Source organism: Mesocricetus auratus, unplaced genomic scaffold, assembly GCF_017639785.1.
Source record: "Mesocricetus auratus isolate SY011 unplaced genomic scaffold, BCM_Maur_2.0 Super-Scaffold_100010, whole genome shotgun sequence".
NCBI lineage: Eukaryota > Metazoa > Chordata > Mammalia > Rodentia > Cricetidae > Mesocricetus > Mesocricetus auratus.
The window spans coordinates 81541802-81561772 of NW_024429194.1; the positions used below are offsets into that span (position 1 = coordinate 81541802).

The 19971-nt window shown below is 53.2% G+C and overlaps 1 protein-coding gene across 1 annotated transcript; it reads left to right on the forward strand.

Moving 5' to 3' along the window:
- The first annotated feature begins 190 nt into the window (after positions 1-190).
- On the forward strand, positions 191-18707 carry Ttll12 (tubulin tyrosine ligase like 12). The gene is made up of 14 exons (XM_040754074.1): positions 191-430; positions 3488-3657; positions 5313-5511; positions 6254-6413; positions 6502-6635; positions 9022-9098; positions 11509-11625; positions 11757-11951; positions 12211-12322; positions 13753-13904; positions 14281-14362; positions 15811-15879; positions 16368-16506; positions 17252-18707. The coding sequence occupies exons 1-14, from the start codon at positions 269-271 to the stop codon at positions 17401-17403; spliced, it is 1920 nt and encodes a 639-aa protein (XP_040610008.1). The 5' UTR covers positions 191-268; the 3' UTR covers positions 17404-18707.
- The last annotated feature ends 1264 nt before the right edge of the window (positions 18708-19971 follow it).

A 19971-nucleotide genomic window follows, 5' to 3' on the forward strand; every position in this document is an offset into this window, starting at 1 on the left:
AAAACAAAACTGTAACCAGCGCGAAGACTGTCTGGCCTCCTCCCCATCCCAGCCTCACCTGCCCCTTGAGGACGAGCTCTTCCGGTTCTGACCACGAGGGGCGCTCTAAGCAGTACTCCCAGTATCCCCTGCGGCAGTCCTGGGATGAATGGGAAGACACTCCCCTAGCGCGCCTGCGCACACTCGGGACCTCCTAGCCCGGGACTCAGGCGCGTGCGCACCGTACGCATAATCCGGCGGTGGGCGGCACCGCGCACATACGAGCACCATGGAGGGCTATCCTGGGGAGCGGCGCGGTAGCCCGGGCCGCGCCGAGAGGCTGAGTGAGCGGATGCTGGACGAGTTCGTGGCACTGCACGGTCCCGCGCTGCGCGCCTCGGGCGTCCCGGAGCAGCTGTGGGGCCGCCTCCTGCACAAACTGGAGCACGAGGTACGGGGCGGCGCGGACTGCGGGCGGGCTATGCGGACGAGTGGGGATCGCAGCTCAACGGGTCCAAAGGGGAGAACCACTTACAAGCTCGGGAGTGGGAATCATAGGAGACCGGCCGAGAGCTGCGTCTGTGCCATCATCCTGCAGGAACAGGGCCCTACCAAGGATGAGCTGGGATCTGCAAACTGACATGCACTTGGCTCTCGGCATCCCAGCACCTCGGCTGCGGTGTAGTGAGTAAGGAGTTGCTTTCCGCGACTTGAGTCGCCGGTCACACCCTTTGTAGATTAAGGAGAATGGAGGCCCGGGGAGATGGAGAAGACGCTAAAGGTGTTCCCCGTCTTTAAGGGAATGGCTTCATCTTTCACCTGAGCTGGGGTGCACGGTTTCTGCTGCCTGAAAACTGGACCGTGGCTTTGGGTGTTGAAGACAGAGCAGCTGCTGGGCTGAGCAGAGGGCTTTTTTCCGAAGCTAAAGCTTGGTTTCTCTTCAGGACACCGCCTTCCAACTGAGACCCAATAAGACTTCAGGTGGCCAGGAGAGGCCAAGAAATAGGAGTCCCCTGAGCCTTGCTGTAGGACCAACTCGCCCTCTTTGATACAGTTGCACACTATATATTTCCTGCTTAAAACCTGTGCATAGGACTGTGGTGCAGCTCTCTGTGTAGACTGCTCACGTAGCTTGGGGGAGGGACGGGGACGGACACGCTCCATCCCTAGCCCTATGGCTTAGGAAGGAAGAAGGGTGCGGAGGAGTGTTCAATGGACTAGCGATACAATGTAGCCGCTGGTCCTGGGAGGTGTCCTGAGGCTGTAATTCCCAGTCAGCCCAGACAGCAGGGCAAAATGAGTGCAATGACCTATGTGGTGGGTTGGGTTTTTTTTTTTTCCACTTTCAGTGTGGTTTCCAGGCATTACCACATCGTAGATCCAGGCTTCTTACAGAATGGTACTTCATATAACTAGGTTCCCTCTGCTCATGTGGTGGACCCGCCACTGTCTGCAGACTTGCTTTAATCCCAGGCCAATGCCGAAGTAGAATCCCAACCCCATCTGTTAGTGAAAGGACTGCTTTTGGAATACACTGGGGTCCAACTCAGCCAGCCTCTGAGTGCATTCTGACTTGGGCAGGTGACTCCCCACCTAAGTCATGTCTCATTTGGAAAGTGCGGAGAGAAACACATGCACCTGGCTCCCTAGAGGGAGATGATGGCAGGAGAAATGAACTCCAGCATGCGCCCTGTCCCTTCTCACTTAGGCTGCTGTGGCCTAGCCATCCGTTTTCCCCCCAGGCCCTTCTGAGCCATTCCAGACAAAGCTGAGTCACCACAGTGCCACCAGGCCCAGAGGGAGCCACCTGCCTGTGGAGAGCCACCCTCCCCCACCAGGCAGTCAGCCCTGGCTCCTTGATCAGTTCCAGAGAAAAGACTGGAGCTGTTTTTAAAAACACTCTCCCTCCCACTTGGAGGAACATCCCCTGCTGATGCCTCCCTAGAGGTACAGCTAAACAGGGCAGGGAAGGTCTGCCTTCCTGCAGGGGAAGGTCTGGGGCTACATACCTGAGTTGTGGGTTCCAGCCCCCCCAGTCTTAAATGAGGGCAAGCTTCCCCCAACCCAGGGTTGCTTCAGAGGACTTGGTTGAGAAGTTGAGAATCTATGCTTGTTCTCCGCCTAGAGCTCCCCTTATCTTTTGATTGCCCTGCAAGTCTCCACTCTGTTTCCCCCACACACACACACACTTTTTCATACATTGATATATTTTGTGTGTACGTGATCTGTGTGTACGTGTGCATTCATGCACACGCATGTATATGGAACTCAGGACGATTTTCAGAAGTTGGTTCCACCGTGGGAAATCTGTGACCAAACTCAGATCACCAAGCTTGGTCACAACCACCTTTACCCTGTGAGCCATCTCGCCAGTGGCGTCCTCCTAACCCCCACTCCTATGCCTTTCTTTCCCTTCCCAGCCTATGGGTACATCCCTCCACGCTGTAGAACTGAAGACCTGAATCTTTGACCAAGTACTCACTCCCATAGCTCCCTAGCTCCCGAGGGGTTTAAAAGAGTCTAGCCCTCATGTCCCCAGCAGGAGAGCCCCTTGTCTTCTGGGCTCACAAAGTTTGTCTGTGCCTGAATAGCTGGTACTCAGAGGGGTCAAGGTGTGAGGGACAAACTCACCTGTTGAATCCCATTTCATCAATTCTTGCAGCTGTTCTATAGAGTGGGCGATAAACCCTTTCACAGGTGGGGAAACTGAGTCTCTAAGAAGTGTAATAGTGGAGCATGGCCTGTAGGAGCCTTTGCCATAGCCCAGGTCCTGGTCTGTGCCTTGCTTGTGTTAGTAATTTAAACATCACAACAGACCCAGACCTTCCTACCGTACAGATGGGGAAACAGAGTCACAGAGGTCTTTTCCAGGATTGCATATATAAGATGTGGCAAAGCAAAGATTCAGACCTCACAAGTGAGTCTCAGACTCCACACTTTCTGGCTTATGAAGGAAGACCTGACGTGCCTTCGTGGAGGGAACTGGGAGAGGGCGTGCGAGAAGAGGCCAGCTGGTTGCTTCTCCAGCTGTTCTTGACTCGGGATTGTTCCTGGCCTGGGAAATCCAAGCTCACATCTTACAGTTCCCACTCTGCCCTGAAAGTTGCCCCAGCACCCTCAGGCCATGCTTTCTGCTGCCCTAGTCTGGGGAGGTGCCTGTGGGCTGCCTCAACTGTCCCGGTATCAGAATAGCTCTGGTGAAAAGGAAGTCAGGGTGCTCCCTGGCCCCCCCCCGCCTCCAAGGCACCAGAGCCATCCTCTACTTTGGGGCCTCCCTTTTAAAGCCAGGGGTATAGACTAAGAAAGTTCTGCCGCAGATGCCTTTTCCAAAGTGTGCTGTCCTGTGCATGGGAGAAGGAGGCATAGGTGAAGTCCCTGAGAGGTCTCAGTTCTTCTGTTAGATATGCTAAGAGGCTGTATAGTAAATAGGGCTCGCTCCTCAGAGGTGACAGTGTCGGGGTGAGGTCTCTTATCCACACCCCTGATACATTGTGTGCTCTGGCCCTAGGTTTTCGATGCCGGGGACATGTTTGGGATAATGCAGGTGGAGGAGGTGGAGGAGGCTGAGGACGAGGCTTCCAGAGAGGCTCAGAGGAAGCAGCCCAACCCTGGGAGTGAGCTGTGCTACAAGGTCATTGTGACCAGTGAGAATGGCGTCCGGGCTGATGACCCCAACAGGTAGGACCCCGGTCTGGAAATTTTTTTTTTTTTTTTAAGTTTCTGACTTCATTTTGAGAGATTTCACGCAGACTCTTTTTCCCTGTGACATGTGTGGCCAGTGGTGTTCCCACAGGCTTTGGGGATAGTGTGTGAACCTGTTGACAGTGCCAGGGATCATACTTGATGCCCCTAAAAAGAACATCCTGGTAACCTCACCACAGGGTACTTGAGCTCCTGGTTCTGCCGAGGGCAAGCAGACTCAGGGGAAGGCCTTGCATGAGGTTATCCAGTTAGTTAAGGATGTGGCTGCTGAACCCAGCTAAACCTAACTGAGCCTGCCTTTGCTGAGAGCCCTTGTGCTCTCTCCCCAAAGCCTACTGACTCAATCCTGGAAAGGTTCTCAAACCAAGTGCGGTGTTGCCCAGAGCCAAATCTAGACTCAGGACTTCCCATCTCCCAGGGAACCCCAGGTAGGCCTGTGGACCCCTCTACCAGAAGCTTTGTCAGAACCTTAAGGAACTTCATGAGTTTCCTTGGCACCTGGTGTCGTGTACCAAGATTTAGTCTTCTCCCTCACTAGCCCCCAAGTGAGCTTTAGGGGCCACTCCACTGATGGCAGAGTAGCACCCCCCCACACCTGCACTCAGATCTACCTGCAAGTAGCTTAGGGCCAGCACTACCCCAGGAGCTGAAGCCTCACTTAGCCCAATGCTGTCCTACACCTCAGCACCTGGGAAGTAGCTGGGGAATGGACCACCACCCCCGCAAACTGTTTGGAACCTGTGCTGTGATAAAATACACCCACCAGGTCAGCCGAGGGAGAAGGGTCTATGCTGACTCACAGTGATACAGTCCACCATGGGGGGCGGGGTCCCAGTAGCAAGAGCTTGGAGTGGTCTTTCATTTTATACCTGCAATCTGGAAACAACGATGAATGAATTGTTGGTACTCGGCTGGCCTTCTGCATTTTATGAAGTCCAAGATCCCCTGCCCAGGGGATAGCCCCTCCCACAATTAAGATTTGTCTTCCCACATCGATTGACAGAATCAAGACAGCTTCTCATGGACTATCCAGGGACTAGATTCTGTCAAGTTGACGGCTCTGGCCAGCCTTCGCAGAGCACAAGTGTCCATTTCAGTCCCCTGTGCTTTAAGGACTTTGTGCCTTTGAGTAGTCCACATTTGCCAGGCCCTAGTTCTCTGTCCTCTGTACCCCATACCTACCTGGGTATGACTATTGTCACACTTCACGGTCACCCCAAGTGCATGGCTCTGTACTCCACACTGCATTGTTTGGGAATAAACCAGCCTTTGTTGGAGGATATGCAAACAGATCGGGTGGCTAAGGGCCTAGTAAAATATCCCTGAACTTGGTCTTGAATGCTACCCAGAACGTTCCTTTCATTTTATAGCCTATAGACCATGACACCTTTGGGTTGCCGGGGGTGGGGGTGGGGGTGATGGCCCTTTCACAGGGATCATCTAAGGCCATTGGAAAACACAGAAACTTGCATTACAATTGGTAACTGTAACAAAATTACAGTTATGACATTGCAATGAAAATAATTTTATGGTTGGGGTCACCACAACATGAGGAACTGTATTAAAGTGTCTCTGTATTAAGAAGGTTGAGAGCCGTGGCTTAGTGTCTGGTGTGTGGCTTGTACCTGCAGCATCTTCCTTATCGACCATGCCTGGACATGCCGTGTGGAGCATGCACGTAAACAGCTGCAGCAGGTACCCGGACTCTTGCACCGTATGGCTAACCTGATGGGCATCGAGTTCCATGGTGAGGTGCCCAGCCCAGAAGCTGTGGCCCTGGTGCTGGAGGAGATGTGGAAGTTCAACCAGACCTATCAGCTGGCCCACGGGGTAAGTAAACTCGCTTTCTCCCAGTAGAAGCGGTAGAAGAAGCCCTGCTTCGTCCCTGTGCCTTTCCCGGAAGTCTGTTGCCCATAATAAAGCAAAGCAATCAAGTTACAGCCAGGCATGGAGGTACACCCCTTTACTCCCAGTACTTGGGAGGAAGAGGCAGGTGGATCTCTGTGAGTTCAAGGCCAGCCTGGTCTAGCGAATTGTAGGCCAGCCAGGGCTACATGCAAGACTTTATCTTGGTACTTGGGACCAACCAAGGCTGAGGACTGAGGTACCTATCCTGTCTTTGCACTTAAAGGACACAGGCCTCCCTCAGACCTCTTAAGACTGAGCTCTGGCGACTCAGCTGCCACTTCCAAACATGTTGCCCTCCATGGCTCTCACCACCCTTGATAGGAGAGCAGAACCCTTTGACACACTTTCGGGCCTTCATCCGCCACTCTGTCACCCTTCCAGGCTCATCCTCCTGGCTCAAGCCCCTCTCAATCTCACCTTGGGGAAAGCCATGTTTGTTTCTTACAGTCTAGCCTCCCCACCCCAGCGTGGCACATGGGACTTGCTCCTGCCGTTACTGGATCTAGTGCCTTGTTTCCACAGGCCTGGGCTGGTTAATGGGGTTGGGGAAAGCTCCAAGCTCAGGAGTAGGCAGAAGTGAACGGTGGTTGATGTTGGGCGTACAGGTCGGGGAGACAGCAGGTGGGTGGACATGTGGCCGAGGACTGTTGTATCCTGCCCACAGACAGCCGAAGAAAAGGTACCAGTGTGGTACGTCATGGATGAGTTTGGCTCGAGGATCCAGCATGCAGACATGCCGAGCTTTGCCACCGCTCCCTTCTTCTACATGCCCCAGCAGGTGGCCTACACCCTGCTGTGGCCCCTAAGGGACCTGGACACAGGCGGTAAGTCAGGTGCCCACATACCCCAAAGGATGGGCCTTGGGCGGGCCTCCTGCCACCCCCACTGATGGCCATGCGTGTCTTGGCGCAGAGGAGGTGACCCGGGACTTTGCCTACGGAGAGGCAGACCCTCTGATCCGGAAATGCATGCTGCTGCCCTGGGCCCCTGCCGACATGCTGGACCTCAGCTCCTCTACGCCTGAGCCTCCTGCCAAGTACTATCAGGTGTGGCCCTGCGCCTGTAACCCTGGGCCTACAACCCTGGGCCTAGTGTTTGGTGGTTTCTGGACCACCAAACTGGTGGACTGTTCTCTATCCATTCACCAAATGTTAATGTTGGCTGGATTCCAGGCTCCAAACTAGCAACTGGGATGGGGGAACCATTTGGGAAACACCTGAGAGATAAGGGACTTAATTACACCTTCCAGAACCACACAGTTTGTCATATGACCTGGTCTAGATCCCAGGTAGCCAGGATTTGGGAAGGGATAGCCTGTGCAGCTAGATCTGTCCCTCCTCATGATGCTCCCTCACAGGATACAGAAAGACACTAGTTGTTCCTTTGTGTCCATGGGGATGGTTCACAGGACCACATGGATACTAAAGTCTGTGGGTTCTCAGGAGTGTCACAGAACTGCCAGCACTACCCCCAGAGTCCCTTATCACCTCTGCATTGTTTGTGATTCTCAGCACAATAGCAGTGCTCTGTAGATAGTCATGTGGTTTGGGAATGATGACACAGACGTCTGCACACATTGACCAGAGGACATTTTCCCCCAGAAAACACTTTTGACCTACTGTTAGTTGAATCTGAAGTAGTGGAGCCCATAGGCTCTGAGGGCCGACTATACAGCACATTTCACAACACGGCAGGCTCTCAAGGAACCTTTGCTGTCACTAAATACCCTATAAGTTAGGGTCCTGTGGGTGCACTCTGAAATGCCTGGCTATGATGAGTCCATGCAAAGGCCTCATACCATTCAGGAGCATGGCCCCTAGAAGCTAGAGAGATAGCTTAAGTGGTAAAAAGCACTGGCCGCTACTACAGAGGCCCTGTATTTGGTGCCCAGCAGTTTCACAAACATCCATAATTCAAGTTCCACGGAGTCCAACACCCTCCTCTGGCCTCTGTGGGCGCTGCACATGTGTGATGTACAAACGCACTTGCATATAAACACTCCATACACATAAAATTAAGAAATCTTTAAGGCGGGGGATGAAGCTAAAACTCCACCCCTGCAAGAACCTCCTCCCTTGTCCGCCAATCTGTACACACAGGAACCTGTGCCTAGTGTCTGTCCATGGTTCTGCTGATGGTAAACACAGTGGGGTGTGGAAAGTGGAGTCCAAAGCCGGGGAACCACAGGGACTCAGCAGAGGCCAAAAACCTTGCCCTGCTGTACCTGAGTCTACTCTGGCGTGCAGACATCTGATACCACTGAGTGCCTCTGAGGATTGTAGAAGGATTAAGCACATGTAATGGAAGTTCTTTGAGTTGCTGATTGGCAGGGGCAGACCACAGTCAGGGTCTCATGGCACCTTGCTGAGCCCAGCATGACAGAGGAGGAGATGCCGTCCTCTGTTGGGAGTTCAGAGTCGGGTTCACAGCCTCCTAAATGCTTGTATCCAGTCAGGGTTTGGTGAACATGGTATTGGGTGCTGTGTGTGAGCTTTGAGGGTGGCTAGGGAAGGACCCGCTGGCCTCAGGCCATCTGACAGTGGACCATGAAGAATTGGCGTGGTCTTTGGGAAGCTGCTGCAGGCAGGAAAAGGGGGGCCAGGAGGCCAGACACCCCTCACCTGAAAGCTTGTTTGCATAGGACCATGCTCTCAGGCTTTGATCTGGCCCGGGGGTGGCCTGTGCAGGTGACAAGTGACCTCAACAGTTTAGGACAGCAAATGCATATTGCCTCCTACAGTTTGTGGGGAACAGAACTGGAGACAGTGCTTTTGGTTCAGGGTTTCCTGGGTACACAGACGACTGTCCCCCAAAGCTGAAAAGTGAGCCTTCCTGAAGCTGAGACATTCCTACACGGCACTCTGGCTTGGGGAGTCAAGCTGTCTGTCGAAGGTGTCAGTCTCCCCACAGAGGTGTCTCTCTGTGTGCTCCTGAGTGTTCCAAAGGCATGGAACTAGCTTCTCTTCAAGCCGGTGATCCGGGAGCAGGGAGGGAGTTGAGGGGCCTGCGATCTGGGCTCAGAAGCAGTATTGTCACCTCATCTCTGCTGCTCATTACAAGTAACTCCTTGGGTCCTAGGATAGGTGGGTTCGGCCTTTCAAGCGAGTGTCAGAGTCTATGGACATGTTTTAAACAGTTAGCCAAGTCCAGGAACGGTCCTGGGGGCTCCTCTCAGACCAAGCAGCCCCTCCCAGCACAGAGTTGGCACCTCTCACCACCTGAGTCTGGAACAAGCATGGAGAACGAGAACAATGTGTGTGTTGTTTTTTTGCCCAGCCTAGACTCTTGGGAATCTGGGAGGCCTGAGTCTAGGGCCTCAGGTCAGGTAATGCTGGAGTGCCGCTCAGTATGTGAAGGGTGTGGCCTGACCTGTAGGGCTGGGGAAGCCTGTCATCTGCCTTCATTGAGATCTGTTTCTGCCTCTGATTCTAGGCCATTTTGGAGGAAAACAAGGAGAAACTGCCGCTCGCTATTAGCCCAGTGGCACGTCCCCAGGGCCACATCTTCAGGTACATAGCCCTTGCTTTCTGCTCTCACTGAGCCTTACCTTCAATCACTGCCATTCCCAGGTGGCAGGGAAGTCAGTGGTCCAGGCAGGCCTTGGGATCCAGGCATGTTGGTGTTCTGAGAACCACTGAGAGGATAGGTGGGGCTGCCTAGAGAGGCAGCTGTTGAACTTGCCTTGAGAAAGTGGGAAAAGCCAGGCACAGTGGCACATTCCTGTAATCTCAGCATGAGAGATGGAAGCAGGAGGATTACCACAAGTTCTTGGGCTTCCTGGGCTACAGAGTGAAACCCTATCTCAAGAAAAGAAAAAGGCTGCCAGACAGCGGTGGCACATGCAGGCAGAGGCAGGCAGATATTGGTGAGTTCAAGGTCAGCCTGGTCTACAGAGCAAGTTCCAGGGCAGCTAGGGTTGTTACAAAGAGAAACCCTGTGTCAAAGGGGGGAAAGGCACCCATACTTTCAGGAAATCCTGTCCAAAGAGTCTGAGGGAATGAGCAGTGACAGGGAGAAGACACAGCTACCCAGCTGTACTTCATACCACAGGGCCTGAGTACAGAGCCAAGCCCACCTAGTACTGACTGAATAGGGCCTCTGCCTTCCTTAGGAGCCCTCTCTCCAGGCCCCCAATGCCATAACCATGGCGGCTTCAAGTTGGTTCAGCTCGTGGGCTCCATTCTGTCCAGTTCTGCCATGCCTCTCTCTACTGGGTCCTCCCCTCCCCTTTCCTGAAGCCAGAGCCCTAGCCCGAGCAAAGGTGGTATCCTGAGACACAGATCTGGCTGTGCACCCCACTCCTACCACACCTCTATCCCCTCTGGAATGACCTAGATGGGGACCTAGTCAGGGTCGTGCTTGCAGCCATCTTTTACCTCCTCTCATGACGCAGGCTGCCTTACCTGCCTGGTACCAGCCCCATCCGAGAAGTCTGGTGCTCACTTTGAGCCCTCCCTCTGCAGCATCCTCCCCAGCTGCCACCCGCGTCACCCTCATGCCCTGTGTCCTCTGCCTTCACACTCTGTTTCTTCAGAAATACAGTCACCTATAGGCATCCTCACCTCTCTGCTGGGTTTGAAGTATGACCTAGGACCTGTTCCTGGACGCTTGTCTTAACAACACACCCACAGGAGGCCTGCGGATTCAGGAGAGCCCTCCGGGGACACTGACTCTCTCCTTACAGGCTGAGATCAAGGGGGATTGGGAGATTGATGGTGTCTGCCTAATGGCAGCAATTGAGGTGTTTCCAGGTTTTTAACCTCTTATTCAAGAATGAAATAAAGAGGTCGGTGAGATGGCTTGGCCAGTAAAGGCGCCTGCTGCCATGTCTGTCAACCTAAAATAATCCCCGGGACCCACATGGTAGAGGGAGAGAACGGACTCCCTACCACAGTTGTCTTCTAACCTCTACACACGCGCAAACATGCACAAACAAGTAAGTAAATGTAAGAAGGAAAGTTCACACAGGTTCTAGAGTAGCAAGGAAACGTTTAAAACAAAGTGAGAGAGAGAAACACTCTCAAGACTGATGGAGTAGGCCACAGACTAAAGATACTCAAGGATCCCAGTTATTGTTTGGAGTCCAAAAGGAAGTTTCTAGGGGTATACCTTGGGTGGTTCTCCCTTTGTTTTGTTTGGGGTTTTTTTGGAGGGGAGGGGGCGATGAGACAGGGTTTCTCTGTCTAACCCTGGTTGTCCTAGAACTTGATCTGTAGACCAAACTGGCCTTCAGTTTAGAGATCCACGTACCTCTGCCTCTGAGTGCTAGGATTAAAGACATGGACCACCACTGCCCGGCCTCTGCATTTTGACTAAGAGGGTTAGATTACTCTTTACTGACTGTGCATGTCCGTTCCCATAATGCATCCAGCCTTGATTTACATGTTGCTAAACTATGCATGGGCATACAATGGTAAATATAAGAGTCTCCCTAAAAGTTGAGAACAGTTTTGGCTTATTGCCCATGTGCACTAAGCCCATTCAGGCTAGATTGACCGTCCCTGGATGTATTTTTGGATAGAAACTATCCAAGTTTGATGTCGTTACGGGGAGGAGAAATTTGCTCCATTGGTTGTTGTTCAGAGTAGGGGAGTGTAGCCCAAGCCAAGCCGAGTCCCAGGATGCTAAGCTCTTCCTGTGCTGGCCTGCCTCTTATTCATCCCATGTTCCTAAGAAACCAGTGTCTACAGAACACCTAAGCCAACCTGTTGTCCTAGTGGCAGATGTGAGGCAAGCTCTGTGGTCTTATCTTCTATGGGGAACCTGGGGGCATAAGTGTCTCTCTACATCTGGGCAGAGGAAGTGGACTAGACCCAGACAGCCCACACCAGGAATTCCAAGGGACTTGCTGACACAGAGCCAGGGTGCGCTGGGGCTCCCGCCTGCAGCTGGGCCGCTGCTCACTGGGTCTCTCCACAGAGTCCACTCGGACATGCAGCAGGTGCTCTGCCACCTCACCCACCCTCGTTTCACCTTCACCGAAAGCGAGGCTGACGCTGACATCCTCTACCACTTCTCACACTTCAAGGACTACAGGTGGGTGTCATGCAGCCCGCAGGGCCTCCTCCCAGTGTCTCTGACTGCCCGCCACCCTCCCCAAGACCCCACACCCCTCTCGGGGACACTAAACTCACCTCTGAGCTGGCCGTGCCCGCCTCCACCCACAGGGCGCTCAGCCAGGAGAGGCCACAGGTGCTACTCAACCAGTTCCCCTGTGAGAACCTGCTGACGGTAAAGGACTGCCTGGCCTCCATCGCTCGCCGGGCTGGGGGTCCTGAGGGTCCCCCCTGGCTGCCCCGGACCTTCAACCTGCGCACTGAGCTGCCCCAGTTTGTCAGCTATTTTCAACAACGGGAGAGACGGTAAGTCCCCTAGGGCAGGGTGGGCATCCTCGGCACTTCCGTTGTAATGCGGCAGCTCTGCTCCACCCTTAACCTGCTAGCTCTCTTGTCGCTTCTGTGGGGGTGGGGGTGGGGAGTGGAGCGTCCAACAAACTCCTGATTCCTCCAGTGCTCTGAGACACTGGGTTTCCTAAAAGACATTAACTAGCCAGTCTTCCCCTAGATCCGTGGGACACATTGTCTAAAAGGTGCATATGACTCAACTAATGTCTTCCCCCAGGGGTGAGGACAACCACTGGATCTGCAAGCCCTGGAACCTGGCCCGCAGCCTGGACACTCACGTCACCAACAACTTGAACAGCATCATTCGGCACCGAGAGAGCACCCCCAAGGTGGGCTTACAGCTCCCCCTGCCCAGGTGCTCCAAGCACAGGCAGAGACACCAAGGAGAGCAGGCCTCAGGACCTCTGGCTAGGTCCAAGATTGGGAGGGTCAGCTGTGACTCAGGGTCACTCAGCTTGAGTGGATCAGAGCACACCAAGGTAGCTGATCACTCATGGAACTCGTGTCTAGTAGTGATCCTGTAGGGATGGCTGGGCCATCCAGTGGCTGTGTGGGACAGGTCCCTCAGATACAGGGTTTTCCTGGGCCATGGCTATGGTGGTGGCAACTTTGTCATTGTAGGGACTTGAGGCAGTAGGTGGGAGTGGATGGAATTATTATTGGTGAGAATTCCTCCTTTTAAAACCTGGACACTGCCGGGCGTTGGTGGCGCATGCCTTTAATCCCAGCACTCGGGAGGCAGAGGCAGGCGGATCTCTGTAAGTTCGAGGCCATCCTGGTCTACAAAGCAAGTTCCAGGAAAGCCTCCAAAACAATACAGAGAAACCCTGCCTGGAAAGACCAAAATAAATAAAATAAAAAATAAAACCTGGACACTAAGGCTAAGAAGATGTGGGTAAAGAAAGTGCTTGCTTTGCAAACATGAGAACCAGAGATCAGTCCCTACAATCCATTGGTGGGGAGTCTGGAAAGAGCCAAGCATAGTCAGTCCAGCCTGCTTGTCACACCAGTGAAAAACCCTGTCTTTAAGAAAGACAAAAGAGCCGGGCGGTGGTGGTGCACGCCTTTAATCCCAGCACTCGGGAGGCAGAGGCAGGCGGATCTCTGTGAGTTCGAGGCCGGGCTGGACCGACAGCCTCCAAAACAATACAGAGAAACCCTGTCTTGTAAAACCAAAAAAAAAAAAAAAAAGAAAGACAAAAGAGATCTCAGTATGGATAACACCTGAGGAATGGTAGCCAAGGTTGGGCTCTAGCAGACACACATGCAAATGCTGAAACTTGATGGGACTTTTTTTTTCTTTAAATAGCAAGGATAGGGATTAGAGAGATGGAGCAGTGGTTAAGAACACCTGCTACTCTGGCAGAAGACCCAGGTTCTGTCCCCAGAACTCACACAGTGGCTCCCAGCTGTCTGTAACTCCAGTTCATCTAACACCCCTCTGGCCTCTGGATGCTGCCTGCGTGTGTGGTACACATACATGTATGCAAACCAACACAGTTGCACATAAAAATAAATGAATCGTTTTAAAGTATATAACAGGGATGAACATAAAGAACTTGCTGTGCCTTAGCTAGAGTTTGAAAATGCAGAAGTAGAGGACAGCCGTGGCTGGCCATGAGGATGTTGCGTGCAGACTCCTGTGGATACAGGTGAAGGAGACTGCCCTGTCATGGAGCTCAGGGTGGAGGAGCACCCAGCTGCTCTGTCCTGCCCAGGTGAGGTGAGGGCTACTGGCAAGTCCACATCTGTCCTCCAGGTTGTGTCCAAGTACATTGAAAGTCCCGTCCTGTTCCTTCGAGAAGATGTGGGGAACGTCAAGTTTGACATCCGCTATGTTGTGCTGCTGCGCTCGGTGAAGCCACTGAGCTTGTTCGTGTATGATGTGTTCTGGCTACGCTTCTCCAATAGGTAAGAGTGACAGGCCGGGGCCAAGGTGCTGGGCACAGGGTGGGGAAGGGGCTAGACAGGGAAGCCCCTCCTTCACTGTGCACCTGAAAGCTTGTGCTGGACTCCATCCGCCACATCACGTAGCCCGCAGCTTCCCAAGTGCTCAGGGACTTCATTGCTATAATGAATGTGACACTCCGGTGAGCTGGACATTAACCCGGAGTCGTGATGATGTGTGTGGCTTACAGAGAATCTCCACAGCACACTCCTGGTCTTGACTCTCCAACTTGACCTGAGGGGCTGTCCCAGCCCACAGACAAGGGAGCAGTGTACCCCAGCCCCAGCCAGCCGTGTGTGACTGCTCTCCAGGGAGCTTGTCTGCCCACTTGTTTCACAGGCCCTTCGAACTCAATGACCTGGACGACTACAAGAAGCATTTCACCGTCATGAACTATGACCCGGATGTGGTGCTGAAGCAGGTAGGCCCTGGTGGGGCCCAAGTCTAGGTTCTAGCTATCATGGTCAGGTCCTGTGTCCTCTCAGGAAGTCTTTCCCACAGTGCTAAAGAGCACTCAGTATGCCGGTAGTGGTGGCGCACGCCTTTAATCCCAGCACTCGGAGGCAGAGGCAGGCGGATCTCTTGTGACTTCGAGAGCAGCCTGGTCTAGTTTCCAGGACAGCCTCCAAAGCCACAGAGAAACTCTGTCTCGAAACCCCCCCAAGAAAATGAGCACCCAGTGTAAAAATTGGAGGAGCAGGGTTTCCTGCCCCTAAGACTAGTCTGTGGAGTGAGGTCTCCGTGGGCACAATGAGGTGACAGTGCCATCTGCATGCCAGGGCAAAGGCATTGAGGCAGGCAGAATTGGTCAGGAATGTACCTGCGGCAGGAGGGTGTTGGTACCGGATCCTAACTCTGGGTATGGGGAGGAAAGGAGGGATAGACTGCTAGATTTGTTACATCTGGGTCCTCTCTGACCTGGTGACTGGCTAAGGAGTGTAAGCTCAACCCCTGACCCTGTCCGACAGGAGACCAGGAAACCCTGTACTGTACCTCACTCTCCCTTCCCGGGTGTGTGATTTTCTTTTGCGGGCACACCTTGGTTCTTTTCTATTTCTTTTTTGGTGTTTTTGAGACATGGCCTGATGTGTCCTGGGCTGGCCTTGAACTCTGTTTCCCTGCCTCAGCTTCACATGTGAGTCCTGGGTGCAAAGATTGGTGGACTTCATAGTGACCTGGTTCTCAGTGCAAACGGCCCTCAGAGGTGTCTCTGTGCCCTGCCCAAGCATCTTCTGAGTGGGTTTGTGAAAAAGGAGCTTCCTCTGCAGAATGCCTGTGCTGACTCAGAGCCTAAGTGGCCCTTTTACCTCTGATTGAGTTGAAAGCCAGGACCCAGATTGCCCATCAAGGCACTGTTGGAAGCCAGCCCTGAGGACGCTAGGCTCATGATTGTGTTACCTGAGAAGCCCTTTGTGCAGGGATACGCTGCCTTATCCTCTGGGAGGAATCTGAGCTGCTGCATTCAGATGTTTGGGGTGAAAACTTGGTCTAGAGATCTTGTCGTAGGGTGCTTCAGAAGGGGGCCCTGCAGAGAGGCGTTGGTCTCTGCTGCCAGTGGGCTGAGCTGAATTGAGCTGGCTGTGACAGCCATGCCTGACAGCCTCCTGAGCCCTTGACCCTCTGTTCTCCGCTGAGCCTTGCAGCAGCCCTGAAAAGTCAGTGGCCTGAGCAGGGAGTGTCTTCTTTTCATAGAAGAAGAAATTGAGGCTCAGAGTTATTATTTTGCCTGCCTGGAGCCTAACCTTGGTCTCCTGTCCTTGTGTGGATCCAGCGGGACAGAGCTGAACTGAACCCTGTCCTATGAAACTAATATCCTGTTTCAGCCTAGAGACAGCCGCAGCCTCCACAACTGGCTCTCATCTGTTGCAGGTGCACTATGATGAGTTCATCCCCCAATTCGAGAAGCAGTACCCAGAGTTTCCTTGGAGTGGTGTCCAGGTGAGTCTTGGGCTCTGCCAGGCTGGGGCTGTGGAAGCCACCCCCTTCCCTTACAGGTAGAGGAGTCATCTTCTCACTGAGGCATGTAGAGATGGCTGGACTAAGACCGCCCGGGCCTGTGTACTCTGGGCCTATCTGTGTACAGTGCTTCTGGAGGCCCTTCAGAATGTTCCTCCACAGGAGGGAGGGAATTTGGGGCATCCTGAGGTAGCCCAAGAGCAATAGTCTCCACCAGCTCCGGAAATCCAAGCCCTTGGGACCTGGGGGGGGGGGCTAGAATAGGAAATCAGCAAATGTGCTGAAGATAGATAGAGTCCTGTGCTGGGCATGGCCTGGTGATACGTGCTTGTCTAGAATGCATGAAGCAGCAGGAGTGTGGGGACAGGCAGGATGACCTGGATGACAGGGATCAGGCAAGGACAGTGGGCTTTGTTAGTCCCAAAGTCAGCGTTGAGTACACTGTGTGATACAGCATTCTGTGTCCCCAGGCTGAGATATTCAAGGCCTTCACAGAGCTGTTCCAAGTGGCATGTGCCAAGCCACCGCCCATGGGCCTCTGCGACTACCCCTCATCTCGGGCTGTATATGCTGTTGACCTCATGCTCAAGTGGGAGAGCCGTCCAGATGGTAAGGGGCTCTCCACACCATAACCCTCCACCCTCTCCACCTCTGCCCAGCCCTGCCAGCAGCATCCAGGACAGCCCTGACTGGGGTTTTGGTTTTAATGTGTTTGAGAATTTTGCGTGCATGCATGCATGTGTGCACTCTGTGCATGTCTGGTATCCCTAGGGTCAGAGGACGTAGGACCCCTGGAGCTTGAGTTAAGAATGATTGTGAGCCACCATTGTTGGATTCTAGAAACTGAATCTAAGTCTTCTGTAAAAACATCACATGCTCTTAACTGCTGAGCCATCTTTCCAACCCCATGGCTGTCTTTTCACAGAACAATTTCTCAGGTGGTCCAGCTTGGGTATCCTGGCCTGGTCCACTGAGAAAGGGAACACCTGCTTCAGAGTGCAGGGGGAAGGTGACAGGCTGGGGGCCCTGTCCAACTCAGGACAGGAGAGTTGGAGCCACCTTCCCAGCCCTATATGCTGCTCCCTCTAACAAAACTGGTCTTGGAAGCTTGAAGCGATGTGCCCTCACTGCCCTAAGAGTAATGAGGTTTGGGGCAGCTCACATCTTTCTTTGGGGAACAGGTGTCAAGCCAGGAAATCCATAATGTAAATCACACCCTGTACCCACACACTGAGAATTGGAGCCTAAGTCTGTGTCCTACGTCACAGTCCCTGTCCCACAGTTTTCCCACGACAGATGTGTACCCCAACCTTGCTGCCATCACAGTCTTCCTACCTCTCGGTTTTGCTACCAGGAACGCGGGTGATGCAGCCCCAGATCCTGGAGGTGAACTTTAACCCTGACTGTGAGCGAGCCTGCAGATACCACCCCACATTCTTCAATGATGTCTTCAGCACCCTGTTTTTGGATGAGACCAATGACTGTCACGTCACCCGAATCATCTAGGTGCACAAAGCCCTCCTGCCTGTGCTCATAGCTGGTTCCAGCCCCTGCTCGTGGAGCTGCTTCCAAAGCCCCAGCCTTCTCCCTCCTCCCTCTTCCTCCCTCCTCCCTCCCCAGTCAGAGCCTGGGCCTAAGTTAGGCTCTGCCCTCCTGAGCCATGTTCCTGCTTCATATGTAGGGCATCAGGTCCGCACCATGTGGCAGAGCTGGAGAGTAAGTGGTATCCCCGGGGCTGGATACTGCCCCAGATGCTCTGCACACCTCCTAACACCCTCTGTCCTATGATGAGTCTCCAGCGCAGCCAAGGGCTTTTACTCCTGGCATCCAGAGAGTTTGTACAGAGGAAGAGGTGTTCCACAGAAACGGGGTTCCCCAGGGAAGTGTTTGGGAACCCTATATCCAGCAGGACCAGGGAGTTCTCTCCCAGAGTCTCTGTCCTCCTTTCCCTTGACTGATGTAAGCAGGGTATCAGCACCCTGTGCTGTACCACAGGCCCCAGAACAGCCAGGGAAAAACATTTGCCAACCCAGCCTTATGCCTAGGCATCCTCCACCAGAGCCTTCACCAGCAAACTTCCCAGCCTTGCCTGCCCTTGACGTTTCCCTTCTGGGAAGCTGGACTGTTAGTCCCATGGTCTCTGCTCTGCATGCTGGCATCTCACTGAGTTCCACTGTCCTCTTGAGGTGGTCAGGGGCCTCTGGTGTTGTGAGGTTCCCTGGCAGAGTCCAGGCAGAGGGGACAATGGAAATGCCAAGGCCGCTAAAATGGCTCTGGGGAGAACTTCATGTGGAAGTCAGGCTGCCTCTTGCCTAGGCCTAGAGTCAAAATGTTGACAGAGAGACAGAGAGAGAATGTGTGTGTGTGTGTGTGTGTGTGTGTGTGTGTGTGTGTGTGTGTGTGTGTGTGTGTGTGTGTGTGTGTGTGTTTTAACCTGCAGAAAGAAAATGTAAAATGCTGGAATTTGAAGTCAGTAGCCATTGTTTCTGTAACTGCTGGGGTCCAGTCCATCAATAAGTGCGTCTGGTTAGAGTGGGTGAGAGCTGCTTCTAGGGTGATCTGCTGCTCAGGAGGGTGGAGCACTGTGGTGGCTGTTGTACTTTTGAAGGTAAACAGTGACACTCTTAGCATAACTGGACATGGTTCTTCCTGCCCATCTCTGGGCGTGTGGGTCACCTACTACTGAGCCTGACTGTCCATGTTGGGTCCAGCCACTGCCAGGGGTGGGACACACACTTATGGTTTTTGTCTCTGGAGAGCTTCTATCCTCCCTGCCCTTTTATACTGCAATAAAATATGCCTCCTTCTCACCTGGTGTTTTCTCTTTGGGGAGCTTAGAGGCACAGGCCTGGGCTGGCATGACAGGTGTGTTCCCCTACTGTGTGGGCAGAGCCCAACGTCACCATGTGTGCTTTTGAGAAATGAGAGAAGACTAAGAAAGCCAGTAGACCTCCCAGCTCCCTAACCCAGTTTGACTTCCTAGTGACAGTCCCAGTTGCAAGGTGTAGAAAAGCTGTGACCTGTGCTGTCTACATTTCCGATCCTTGGGGGCTTTGGGCTTCATGGGTCCCGAGGCTTGCCCCCAACTGGTGGTCTTAGGAAATGGCATTTTCTCTGTGTTGTCTATTTGTTCTGGGATGGAAGTGAGAGGCTCAAACTCAAGGGTGGACGAGAGGGTTAGGGGCTAGTGGAGGACTCAGGCCCTACTGAGGGGCACCACGTTACAATGGGCAGAGCTGTCACGGGAGTAAGACTGAGGCCATGCTGGGCGTTGGTGGTGCACGCCTTTAATCCCAGCACTCGGGAGGCAGAGGCAGGCGGATCTCTGTGAGTTCGAGACCAGCCTGGACTACCAAGGGAGTTCCAGGACAGCCTCCAAAGCCACAGAGAAACCCTGTCTCGAAAAACCAAAAAGAAATTTAAATAAATAAATAAAATAATAATAATAATAAAAAGACTGAGGCCACACTGCTTCTGAGCAGTTACCCTACAAATTGTCTTCTGCCCTTAAGGATGAATGCTTGTGATGTCAGGACATTTGTTCAGCAGTCTTACAGGGATGATACTGAATAGAGGACCAGCAAGGTGGCTCATCAGGTGAAGGCACCTGCTGCCAAGCCTGAAGACCTCGCCAGGACCTACATGGTGGAAAGAACCAACTCCCACAGGTTGCCTTCTGGCCTCCATGGTACATGTGAGTAGGCGTATGTGTATGTACACAAAAATATAACTTAAAATTTTTCTAAAGCAGTCGGGTTCTCTCCCCACACGCTCCAGTTGGCACGGCAACGACTATCAGCCAGGTGTAGAGACATCCATTCCCTGACCACTTTCTCTGTTTAAGGGGCCACCGAAGACCAGCGCATGCCTGCCTTGGGCACGTGGAGTTGGCTGGAGAGCCCAGGCAGCCATTGCGGTGCTGCAGGTAAAAGAAGCAGGAACTGTGGAGGCCCTTGCTCAGGCCCCAGGGAGATGCCAATTGCTGACCACAAACTGAAGTCTGCCAATCTTATCCTACATCAGCATGACTCCCTGCTGATAGGTAGCCACCCAGCCCTTCTATAGTCAGGTGGC

Bases quoted from the DNA above. Each gene is read 5' to 3' on its own strand.
- Ttll12 (XM_040754074.1), top strand. From the start codon at position 269: ATGGAGGGCTATCCTGGGGAGCGGCGCGGTAGCCCGGGCCGCGCCGAG. The intron at 11,952-12,210 runs GTAAGTCCCCTA...GTCTTCCCCCAG, and splicing joins TTTCAACAACGGGAGAGACG to GGGTGAGGACAACCACTGGA. The intron at 15,880-16,367 runs GTGAGTCTTGGG...CTGTGTCCCCAG, and splicing joins TTCCTTGGAGTGGTGTCCAG to GCTGAGATATTCAAGGCCTT.